At 49.5% G+C, this 12,440-nt stretch overlaps 1 protein-coding gene across 4 annotated transcripts in view; it reads left to right on the forward strand.

The window, feature by feature from the left end:
* PAX7 (paired box 7) overlaps positions 1 to 12,440 on the forward strand; it is a 185,093-nt gene that overhangs the window by 106,902 nt on the left and 65,751 nt on the right. For all 4 annotated transcript variants that reach the window (XM_060259404.1, XM_060259406.1, XM_060259405.1 and 1 more), the window contains exons 6-7: positions 8,961 to 9,126; positions 10,922 to 11,124. In XM_060259404.1, coding sequence (XP_060115387.1) covers positions 8,961 to 9,126; positions 10,922 to 11,124 — 369 coding nt within the window. The remainder of the gene's footprint in view (positions 1 to 8,960; positions 9,127 to 10,921; positions 11,125 to 12,440) is intronic.

The raw sequence follows: 12,440 nt of genomic DNA on the forward strand, positions 1-12,440 counted from the left end.
GCCAAAGCATAGAAAGAGCTCTGGCTGACCCAAGGCCATTCCAGCAGCTGTAAGAGGAGGACTGGGGAATCAAACCCAGTTCTCCCAGATAAGAGTCCGCTCACTTAACCACTACACCAAACTGGAAGGATGCCTGGCTTGAAGTTGCCCACATCCAGCTGCCCTCAGAAGTTGTGGTCCCTGGGAAGGGCTGTGGCCCATTGGTAGAGCCTCTGCTTGTCACACAGAAGGTCCCAGGTCCAGTCCCTGGCAGCATCTCCAGGTAAAAGGACCTGGCAGTAGGTGAGGTGAAGGGCCTCAGTCTGAGACCCAGGAGAGCGGCTGCCAGTCCTGACCTTGCCAGATGGAGAGAGAGCCTGACTGAGTAGAAGGCAACTTCCTGTGTTCGTGGGAAGAGGGGGCTCTTGGCTGGAGTCGATGGTCAGGCCATTTGGTCCCACCTGAGGAGCAGGAAGAACAAGGAGCTGGGGAGGGGGGCAAGATGGCCTGGGAAGGAGGCGGCCAGAGAGTCCAGAGAGTGTCAGTTGTGTGGAGTGGAGGAGAAGAACCTCCCCCAAAGCGCCAACCCTGAGAGGAAAGGAGCAGCCTGGGGAACCCTGATGTAGCCAATCTTCCAAGAGCTTACAGGGCTCTTAGTACAGGGCCTTCTGTAAGCTCCAGGAGGATTGGCTACATCAGGGGTGTATGGAACTCCTGTGGAACTCAGCGGGAAATCCTTTGCATATTAGGCCACGCCTCCCTGATGCAGTCAATCCTCCAAGAGCTGACAGGGCTCTTAGTACAGGACCTTCTGTAAGTTCCAGGAGGATTGGCTACAACAGGGGGTATAATATAGTGTGTTCAGTGCATGGAGGAGATGCAATTACAGTGATCATAGCTCTTCACTTGAGGTACAGCATGGTCACCAGTAACTACGAAGACTGGAGAATGGCCCTACGGGGCCGACTATATACAAGTCAAGGTTCCCACGCTAGGACACCATTGGGTCATTCAAACCAGCAGGGGGGCCCGTGATTGGACCAGAGCAGCAGGGATTTGGAGCCTCCTGCCCGTTGTTCCCAAGTCCCCAAGCTCCGTTCTATGGCTCCAATGAGCCATGTGGGAACACTAGTGATATAAGTCCTCATACACAACAGGGAGTGTGACCTAATGTGCAAAAGAGCTGCTACAAAAAAAAAAAGCCTGCTATTCTGTACTGTTTGGATTCATCCCAAAGTGTCTCTTGATGCAATCCCCATCACCCTCTTCCTATAAGATGTGCCATTTGCTTCCAGATGTTGTGGCTTTCATTGAGGGGGGCAGCCACCTAGAGGTTGCACCGAGGTCAGCTTGGGAAATCAGGAGATGTGGGCAAAGAGGGCAAACCTTTCAGCCCCAGGGTGCTTCTGCTGCTGCAGGGACTCATCTTCTCTGAAGACGGTTTCCCATCCCCGTTTTCACTTAGCCCCCTCTCCCTCACCCGCCCATCCATCTTCCTCCGGCATCAAGTCCTGATTAAGCCATGGGGGCTCCCAGTGAACCTGCTTTTCCCACAAACAGAGCGCCCACCTGACCTCCTTTCTGATGGACAAATTGTGGGAGCTGACCCAGAGCTGTCCTAATTCATTCCAGCCTCTCCCTGGCCACAGGGGAATGCCTGTGCAGCTGTTGTCTGCTGGAAGGGGAGTGGCACAACTACCTTCCAGAGGCCTTTTTTTCTCCGGACTGGTGTGCCAAGCAGGTCTCTTTTCTGCACAGGGGGTGGGGGAAACAGCCCGGGACCTTAAAGATGGAAGCACTTTAAAAAAAAAAGAAAAAGAAAAGAGCTGTTAGAAGAAGAAGAAGAAGAAGATATTGGATTTATATCCCGCCCTCCACTCCGAAGAGTCTCAGAGCGGCTCACAATCTCCTTTACCTTCCTCCCCCACAACAGACACCCTGTGAGGTGGGTGGGGCTGGAGAGGGCTCTCACAGCAGCTGCCCTTTCAAGGACAACCTCTGCCAGAGCTATGGCTGACCCAAGGCCATACTAGCAGGTGCAAGTGGAGGAGTGGGGAATCAAACCCGGTTCTCCCAGATAAGAGTCCACACACTTAACCACTACACCAAACAGCACATTTGAGTTGCCTCTAAATGGTGCCACCCCCAAGGCTAGTTTTGGTATCCCCCCAAAAAAACTTTTCATTGTTTTTGGCGGTACTGGGAGTAATGTTGGTGCCTTAAAAACATAAGAGAAGCCATGTTGGATCAGGCCAATGGCCCATCCAGTCCAACACTCTGTGTCACACAGTGGCCAAAAATCCCAGGTGCCATCAGGAGGTCCACCAGTAGGGCCAGGACACTAGAAGCCCTCCCACTGTTGCCCCCCCAAGCACCAAGAATACAGAGCATCACTGCCCCAGACAGAGAGTTCCAACAATACACTATGACTAATAGCCACTGATGGACCTCTGCTCCATAGGTTTACCCAATCCCCTCTTGAAGCTGTCTATGCTTATAGCTGCCACCACTTCCTGTGGCAGTGAATTCCACGTGTTAATCACCTTTTGGGTGAAGAAGTACTTCCTTTTGTCCATTCTAACCCAACTGCTCAGCAATTGTGAGAAAGGGAGACAAGTACTTCTTTCTCCACCTCTTCTATCCCATGCATAGTCTTGTAAACCTCTATCATGTCACCCCTCAGTCAAACGTTTTCTCCCAAGCTCAAGAGCACCAAGCGCTTTAACCTTTCTTCATAGGGGAAAGTGTTCCAGCCCTTTAATCATTCTAGTTACCCTATTCTGTACTTTTGCTATAATATCCTGTCTCAGTACAATCAGAATGGTAGTTCTGGTCCTATCATGGCTTCATATGCTGTAATATAATATATATCTTCCTCCCTGATTGGCTGGGATGTCCCACCTGGCTCAGACAGGAAGTGTTGCCTTCTGCTTCCTCATTTGGCCTCAGAGATGTCAGCACATAGCCGAATCTGAGATAATCCTTTCATCCTTAACGTTTTAAAAAATCATTGAGCTTTTTTTTTACTTTTTGGGGCACCTTTGCAAACTCACACTTCCTTGATGAGTTTTGGGTCCAAGGCTTGATGGGTGTTTTGCAAAAGAGCTTCTTGGTCTAACGATTTATGCCCTTTCACCCGAGGACTTTCCCATCTGCTCTTCCCTGGCAGATGGCAGAAACAGAAGCCAGAGCAAAATAGATGGGGGGAGTAGAGAATCTTCCCCCTCCCCCAAAAAAAACCTAGGGGTTTCTCCAACACAGCTGGGGGAAATATCTGCTTAAAACATTCTCCCTATTTACTTACTGAATTGCTTTATTTATAGTCTGCCTTTCTCACGGAGACTCAAGGCGGAGTACCCTGATTTCCTTCCTTGCTGTATACAAAGTTGCACCACATTTGGGAATATATTTATCCCATTGCTAGGCAGTGAAAGCAAATATACCGAATGGAACTCCCGTGGTGGGAAGATCGTGGCAGCCATCTTGACCCCGAAAGGTGGTGGCTAGAGACTCTGCAAAGAATAAGTTTGGCCTAGAGAGGGGTGCAAAGCCACACTGGAGAAATCAGGCGCCTCCAGATTGCCCCCCCCCCCCCGCCCATCTTAACCCGGTGGATTCGGTATCGGAAGCAACTGCCTGCCACTCTGGGATTAGTTTTTTCCGTAACAGGATCCCTTTGGCAGGAGAATCTTTTAGTGACTGATAAAACCTTAACTGTGGTGGAGCGAAAACAGGTTCGCTTTGAAGTGGGGCTCACGTTACCCTCTTGACACTCAATCCTGTATATTTTAACTACCAATAAAATGATTTATAAGCATAAAGGGAGGGGGAGTCTTCAGCCACCTTTCAAAGGACAGGAGAGAGGGAGAATTGTGGGGATGGATTTTGCATCATCTTTTGGGCTTCTCTGGCCCCCTCCCTCTGCTCCACCCCACCAGGAAGGCTGGGAATAAGAGACACAAGGGAGACATCCATTTGTCTGGGACTTGAAAATCCCTTCACGGCTCCCCCCCCCTCCTCACCAGAGTAAACCTCGGGGGTGGACCCATGGAGTAGGGTTAAACAGCTTCATGGGAGACAGGGCTACAGATAGAAACTTAGAAGTGGATCCTCCATGTTGAGAGGCAATCTGCTTTTAGCAGTTGGGGGTCTGTTTCAGATCCTGGCTATTCTGGCAGGCCGTGTCCCTATAAGCTTCACTGAGGCATCTAACCGGTCATGGCCTGGGGACCGTCTACTGGATCATACATCATACAGTTGCAGAACAGAGGTTCGAATCCAGCCAGGCAAGAATCCTCAGACTCTATGACAGGGGTGTCGAACATGCAGTTTGGGGGCCAAATCAGGCCCCTGAAGGGCTCTTATCAGGCCCCCAGGCAACTGGCTGTCATCTGCTTCCTTCTCCCTGTCTCTTGCTTCCTTCTGCATAACAGTTTGCTTTGCAAGGCTTGCTCAATCACACAGGAGCTACAGAGCGAAACCTCTATTTTCTCCATTGGCTTTCCCTTGGGGAGGAAGAGGGGAGGAATAGCTTGCATTGCCAGGCTCTCTCAGTCGCACCGCAGAGCTATTGAGCCAAGCCTCTTTTCCTTCTATTGGCTGAAGCTCCCCCCACTCCCCTGGGGAAGGAAGGGAAGAGCCAGAGCTTCCTTTGTCCAGTTCCCTGGATCCCATGGGAGAAATACAAAGAAGCATCTTTAAAACCAATGAGTGCTATCATTTTAAGCATGTTTTAAAGGTTTTTTAAATATATATATATATATATATATATATATATATATATATATATATATATATATATATATATATATATATATATATATAATATATATTATATATATATATATATATTTGTGTTTTTGTACTTTATAAAATGTATATCTCTGCTACCTAATCTTAAATAGGTACACACATGGCCCAACATGGCCCAGCCCAACAAGGTCTCTTTTATGTCAGATCCGGCCCTCATAATACATGAGTTTGACACCCCTGCTCTATGACTTATATGACTGCAAACTTTAAAGACTGCCTGATGTATTTAACCCCTTAAAGGGATTTCCCCTGTTTTATGCCAAGTTGGGTCTACCTAGTCTAGGATACTTTTTTTCTTTTCAAGATAATAAATTTGAGTTACAAAATAATGTGGAATAGAATATCAATATCCTTTCCTAGCTCTGGTCACACAGATACTCTCTCCCCAAGCATCCAATGCTCAAAGATATACTTCTCTTGAACATGGAGGTTCTGTTTTGCTGTGATGCCTGTGAGCTCTGCACAGCCCTCTCCTCCAGGAATTGGTCTAAACTGTAAGACTGCAGACTTTTTTTTTTTTCTGCGTTGTGTCCAAAAGCACTTTCACCGGGGTGTGAATCTCCTGCTCTGGATCCAGGCACTTGGTCCACTTAGAAATGGGAGACCAGCTGGGCCCTCGACAATGCTGTGAGCATTGGTGGGTGCCCAGGCAGACTGGCCCCCAAAGCTGGTGCTGCTAGCCAAATTCTTTCTGCTCCAGCTGGTATCTCCCAGAGATCTTAGGTGGAAGGTCTTTCTACAGCCCCACTGGTTGTGACCTTCTAAACCAGGAGTGGCCAAACTCGCTTAAAGTAAGAGCCACGTAGAATAAGCGTCAGATGTTTGAGAGCCACAAGACATGGCTGTCAGATGTTTGAGAGCCAAAAGATGGAAGAAAGGGAGGGAGGGAAGCAAGTAAATGGCGGGGAGGGAGAGGTGGAAAGAAAGTAACTTTAAATGCATTCTCAAAGCTGCTGGCTGGCTTTGGCTTTAAATTTAAAGAGACAAATGCCCTCTCCAAGCCAGCCAATGGGGCGGTGGGGGCTTCGAGAGCCACACAGTATGTGTGAAAGAGCCACATGTGGCTCCCAAGCTGCAGTTTGGCCACCCCATTCTAAACAGACATGCCAGGGACTGCCTCTTATAGTAGGTTGTAAATTTACCAGTACATTTTTTTAAAAAAAAATTAATGCCAGCAGAGCGCTAAGCTGGGACTCATTTGATTTTAATCTGGAAGGTCTCAGGGCTGATCTCGGTTGGAGAAGGACAGGCAGGCGAGGGGGGGGGGAGACTGTGCAGCTGAGAAAGACGAGGCTAAAGCTTTTGCGACGTTTTGAGAAATGCATCTGGGGGCCTCTCCCGGGCCTAAAGGGCTCAGAAACATGATTAAATTTCACAGCAACGAAGGGGGAAAAAATTGAACAAAAACTCGAGACTGAGGAGCGAGTGGGTTGGAGAGTCTTGGGTGGGGAGGGAGGCGTGAGGTTGGCCGAAAGAAATGCATTTTGACAGAAGATGTTTTTTAGACAGACAATTGGAAGGCTGATAGCAGCCTGTCTTGGGGGGAGCCCAAGTGGACATTATTTTTTTTCTCTCTCTCGTCTGTCTCTACAGCCTTTCCTCGACTTCTCTTCTCAGCCAAGAGCAAACTGGGCTATTAAAAATGGACCCAGAGCAAGCCCAATTCAGTGGCATGATGGGCACGATTGCCTGTGCCCTCCTCTTGTGGTGCCACCAGCCAGGTCTGGACTGACCAACCCATCCAGGGCACAGTAATGCCCGTCTCTGCTTTCTGAGTCTGAACCAAGAATCCTTGAGGCCTGGCTGGCTCCACTAGAGCCAAAATCCCACTCCACTACTCTCTCATCTGACGCTTCCATACCAGGAACTCCAACAAACACATTTCTGCCTTCTGATCTTGCTCAGTTCTCCATCACACCAGTAAGAGTTCGCACTCAGAACCCATCATTGGTAGGAGGCAGCCATGAAATGGAGTTGACTCAATGCAGTACTTAAGAGCATGTTCAGAGTACCTTTCTACATGCACTCCAACTGCCTTCATTTACCAAGGACAGTTCCTTTTTTTTTGTTGTTGTTACCTCTCTCTCATGGACTTTTTCTCTCCCTCCCACAGCCCTGCAATTGGGGGGGGGGGGGGGAGGGTTCAAAATGGTGCTGAGTGAAATTGATGAGAATTGGATTCAGAAGCAGACCACAGGGAAAGCCTCCTTCAGGAAATGCATGAAATGTTACACTGAACCAGACCCTCCTTGGTCCGTCAGAGATCAGTACTGTCTACATTGACTGGCAGTGGCTTTTCAGGGTCTCAGGCAGAACATGGTCTTTCACATCACCTCCTACCTGATCCTTCTACCTGGAGATTGAACCTGGTACCTTCTGCTCTTATCTTATGAGAGCCAGTTTGGTGTAGCGATTAAGTGTGCGGTCTCTTACCTGGGAGAACCGGGTTTGATTCCCCACTCCTCCACTTACATCTGCTGGAATGGCCTTGGGTCAACCATAGCTATTAAGAACATAAGAGAAGCCATGTTGGATCAGGCCAACAGCCCATCCAATCCAACACTCTGTGTCACACAGTGGCAAAAAATTTTTATATATACACACACACTGTGGCTAATAGCCACTGATGGACCTGTGCTCCATATTTTTATCTAAACCCCTCTTGAAGGTGGCTATGCTTGTGGCCGCCACCACCTCCTGTGGCAGTGAATTCCACATGTTAATCACATGTTAATTGCAGGAGTTGTCTTGAAGGGCAGCTGCTATGAGAGCCCTCTCAGCCCCCCCCCCACCTCACAGGGTGTCTGTTGTGGGGAGGGGAAGGGAAAGGAGGTTGTAAGCCGCTCTGAGACTCCTTCAGGTAGTGAAGGGTGGGGTATAAATCTAATCTCCTCCTCCTTCTATCTTTGCCTTCAGGACATGCATTTTTGATCCAAAGAAGAGCTGCCCTGCAATTTAGTTGTCATCCTTGCCTTTTGCGATGGGTTCGGATCTCCATGTCCTCCCATATGGGAAAGCCATAAGAGTTCAAGGGGGAGGGGGGGGTTAAAGGTCTTAGGCTCAGTCTCCTGCATCAGCCGTTCAAGGGGTCTCAGGTAGCCAGTGCTGGGGAGGAGAAGCCTTTCTCTGCCCGTGACCCTAGAGGAGACAGCACTGAATTGGGTGGACCACTCAAGGGTCTCACTCATTGAAGACAGACCAGGAAGGGTCGCTGTTTTAGCCATTCCGTAGCAGTAGAAAAGAGCCGGTGCTGCTGGATTTGTACTGTTTTTGATTCCCCCGAAGACAGCTTCTGATCCGCTGGCTTAGCTGACCACTAAGGGCCTGGGGAATTGTCCTTTTTGTCGTTGGTATGCTGTGGAGCTTGCATGAAGATTGGCACCCCATGGGGTTGTGTTGGAATACAAGCTATGTACATTCCAGCCATTATATAGTTAACTGTTTGTTTACCTGATAGAGGAAGTGATGTATTGTGACCTAAACTCAATTGTGGGATGGTTCTTACTTTGCCCATGAAAGATGTGAACACAACATTGGTCAGAGAGGATGTTAGGTGTGAAATGCTTTGATCTTGTATGCAAGTTTTATTGCTCTTCTTCCTGGCGAAATGCTTGTTGGGGAGAAGAACAGTGAAGACAAAGAATGTAGCCATGTAGTAAGACATAGATAGACTAGCTGGTAAGCTAGATTGTTTTTCTGTTTTATCCCAAGTACCCTATCCTGATGTTTTCTAGTAAACTTTATTTCTTTTGCTAAGCTTAAGCCTCGACTCCAATTACTGCCACTCCAAACCTCTGAATTTAACATGTATTTCCTAACATTTTGGTAGCAGATGATAAAAGGTTCCAACAGGTTGGGTAGGACTGGAACCCAGATCTCCACAGTGAGGGTCCAGCTACCATGGCCCCCTGTTTGGAAAGGCTAACGATGTCTGAGAGCAGGCCTGGGGACAGTTCCCTGGCAAGTCCCTCAGGAGTTGTGGCCAGGCTGTGGAGAGGATGCTGGGTCAGGCCGATGGTGCGTTGGGCCTTCCCTTGCGGAGGTTTTGCTCTCCTTGGAACTGGGGATGTCCTCTTGAGTTTGTAGACTCTTCCCTGCCCCGCTGGGCCTCTTGCAGAGTGAAGGGTGGGCCTTCAAACGAGTCAACCATGTCTGCCTCTCTCCCCCAGGTCTGGTTCAGCAACCGAAGAGCCCGGTGGCGCAAGCAAGCCGGAGCCAACCAGCTGGCCGCTTTCAACCACCTCCTGCCAGGGGGGTTTCCACCGACTGGGATGCCAGCGTTGCCACCCTATCAGCTGCCGGATTCGACCTATCCAACCGCTGCCATTTCCCAAGGTGATTGACAAGGGCTGGGGATGGGGCTGTCCATTTCTTACTTTGTCTCCTCACTTGGTTTCTTCAGTCTCCCATCTCCTCAGGGCCCCTCAGCTGAAGCCCCTTTTCCCACTTCCCTCACAGGGGTCTGGGCAGGCCTCTTGATTCCAAGAACGCAGAATTAATTTGTAGCGAGATTGGGGAGGGGGGGAGAGTAAAAAAAAAAACCCTTGGCCACACCTGCTCCACAGCCCTTTCTATCAAGAAAATGCATATCCCTCCCACAGATAGACACATGGGCTGATAACAGACGGGCATTTGGGGGTGGATGGGAGGTGTCCCCACAAGACGTCCGCATCCCGTCCATGGGGCAATGTGGGCGTGTTCAGACAGCCATTGCGCACCACTCCCGTCACTCAGCTTCCCCATACATTTTCAGTAGCCATGTGCATGCATATGCACATGTGTGCATATGCACACATGCGCTCATGCACACTGCACAGTTTTTATTTTTAAAAAGCCAGATGCGACTTGGGGTGGCTTGGCAGTTTCACACCAAGGCACCTCGCATGCGCACTTCAGCTTCCAGACGGCAAGGAGGCAACTGGCATGTGGCTCAAAAATTTGCTACCACTGCGGAGGATGGAGGACGGGGGGCAGATGTTTGTGCGTGGAAGGATTTTTGGGTCGATTTCAGAGGCCTCTCTGAGTCGGCCCAAACTGCTGGTCTGTAATCACCCACCATGTGTCAAACCTTAAGAGATCAACATTTCCCCTCCTTCAGCTATGTGGACCTTCCCTTTCCTTCCCCATGGAACTGCCCCATCCACAGCCCCAACAATTCCTTCACAGCACAGTTGAAGACCTTACAGTTTTTCTGTAAAGGACGTAGGGAGCCCAGTGGGCTACAGGAATATCATGCCATGAGCCCTTCACATACACACACGCTCCATGCCTTCTCCCTAGGCCCTGCATGCGGATTTCCCTCTCCTCCTTCACAGCAGAGCAGCTTCAGCTTGCCGCACAATAACAGATTCCCCCCCCAAAAAAACCCCACTTTCTATCAAGGCTGGGGGAGAGAGAACAAGTTGCCCCTAGTCTCAGGCCTTCTCTCTTCGTTTGTCCAATGGTCAGCTGAAACTGCTGCCCAGGCCTCATTTTGGGCAAGAGATCGCAGCAACAGACCTCCAAAACCTCTAGAATTTATTGTGCTCTTTCTTTCTTAACCCACTCCCCCTCCAAAGAATTCTTGCTTGTGGGCTCCGTGGTTCAAACCCCCTGTGTGTTCTTCCCAAGGGCCAAGGAGGACCTCCGGCCAAGCAGCTGACCAGTGCACCTGGTGGACTTGCAGGCATCCACGCAGGTGCACGAGCCAGCCAGATGTGTGCAGCTGCTGCCGTTCCCGCTTGAAGCTGCCAGTGCGCCACGCCCTTCGCATCACAGTAGAGAATTTCCCGATGCCCCCCCCATGAGAATGTTGCTGAACAAACTTTCCAATATTTCCCCCCACACACAAAAAATGGGAAAAGAACCAAAACATATAAAGCGGACAGATGGAAATCTTCATCCTGCCATTGTGGCCACAGAGGAGAAAGCTATTTAAAAAGTATGATGGGAGTAAGGTTTTATTATGACAATGATAATTCAAGAAACATTTTAAGGTAGATGCTGAACTGATATAATTTAGTACACCTTCCGGTGACGTCAGGGGTATGTGGCAGATGCAAATGGGTTGTGCTCATGAGCTCGGGCACCTCTTTTTCTATAAAATGACCTCTGCTGCCGCCAGCTCTAATTCCTGCTCATTCTCCTGCAGACGGGGGCAGCACCGTGCACAGGCCTCAGCCTCTCCCTCCATCCACCATGCACCAGGGCGGGCTAGCAGCTGCCGCAGCCGCTGCAGACTCCAGCTCGGCTTATGGGGCCCGGCACAGTTTCTCCAGCTATTCAGACAGCTTCATGAACCCTGCAGCTCCCACCAACCACATGAACCCGGTCAGCAATGGCCTCTCTCCTCAGGTGAGTCACCCCTGGCATTTTAAGCTTCTCTTTGTGCTGCAGCATTCAGCAGTTTGGGACTCATGTCCTGAGGGTGTTCGGTCAAGGGTCCTTGTAGTTCTTCCCAAGGGCCAAAGAGGTCTTCCGGCCAAGCAGCTGACCCGTGCACCTGGTGGACTTGCAGACATCCGCTCAGGTGCACAAGCCAGCCAGATGTGTGCAGCTGCTGTCATTCCCGCTTGAAGCTGCCAATGTGCCCCGCCCTTTCCATCACAGTAGAGAATTTCCTAATGTCCTTCTCTGAATTTCTGCCCAGATGACAGGGATCCAAATAATCTGCTCTTACTTCCCAAATGGAACCAATAGGAATCCGAAAGGAGCAGGGGTGGAATTCTAGCAGGAGTTCCTTTGCATATTAGACCACACCCTCCTGATGTAGCCAATCCTCCAAGAGCTTACAAGGCTCTTTTTTGTAAGCTCTTGGAGGATTGGCTACATCAGGGGCACGTGGCCTAATATGCGAAGAAGCTCATGCTAGAATTCCACCTCTGGAAAGGAGAAACAAAGGGGGAAGTAACCCAACCACAGGAAGAGTAGGCTTGCTTCATATTAGCACAACACAGAGGCGCTGGATACTTGGCCAGAGACAGAATAATTGGAGAGAGACACTGTCCTCTTTGTGGGTTGGCTCAGAATTATATACAGGCCTGATTTTTACATGAAGCCCAGCCTCATATTGAAATACCACAAACCTGCCTGGCCCTTAGGTCTTGCTATTCAGCTGAAGTGTGTGCTACCTGGTTTTAGGCCAAGGAAGAAGGTTCTAATAGTTGAGAGCCAGTTTGGTGTAGTGTTTAAGTATGCAGACTTTTACCTGGGAGAACCGGGTTGGATTCCCCACTCCTTCGCTTGCAGCTGCTGGAATGGCCTTGGGTCAGCCATAGCTCTTGTAGAAGTTGTCCTTGAAAGGGCAGCTTCTGGGAGAGCTCTCTCAGCCCCACCCGCCTCACAGGGAGTCTGTTGTGGGGGGGAAGGAGATAAAGGAGATTGTAAACCACTCTGAGACTCTAAATCGACAGTCGTCGTCGTCTTCTTCTAAACAAGGGCTTTTTTTGTAGCAGGAACTCCTTTGCATATTAGATCACACACTCCTGATGTAGCCAATCTTCCTGGAGTTTACAGTAGGCCCTATACTAAGAGCCCTGTAAGCTCTTGGAGCATTGGCTCCATCAGGGGTGTGTGGCCTAATATGCAAAGGAGTTCCTGCTACAAAAAAAGCCGTGGTCAAAACATGTCTGGCCTAATGAGTTTTTTTATGAGATATTCTGTTATGTGAT

Source organism: Heteronotia binoei, chromosome 18 (assembly GCF_032191835.1).
Source record: "Heteronotia binoei isolate CCM8104 ecotype False Entrance Well chromosome 18, APGP_CSIRO_Hbin_v1, whole genome shotgun sequence".
Lineage (NCBI taxonomy): Eukaryota > Metazoa > Chordata > Lepidosauria > Squamata > Gekkonidae > Heteronotia > Heteronotia binoei.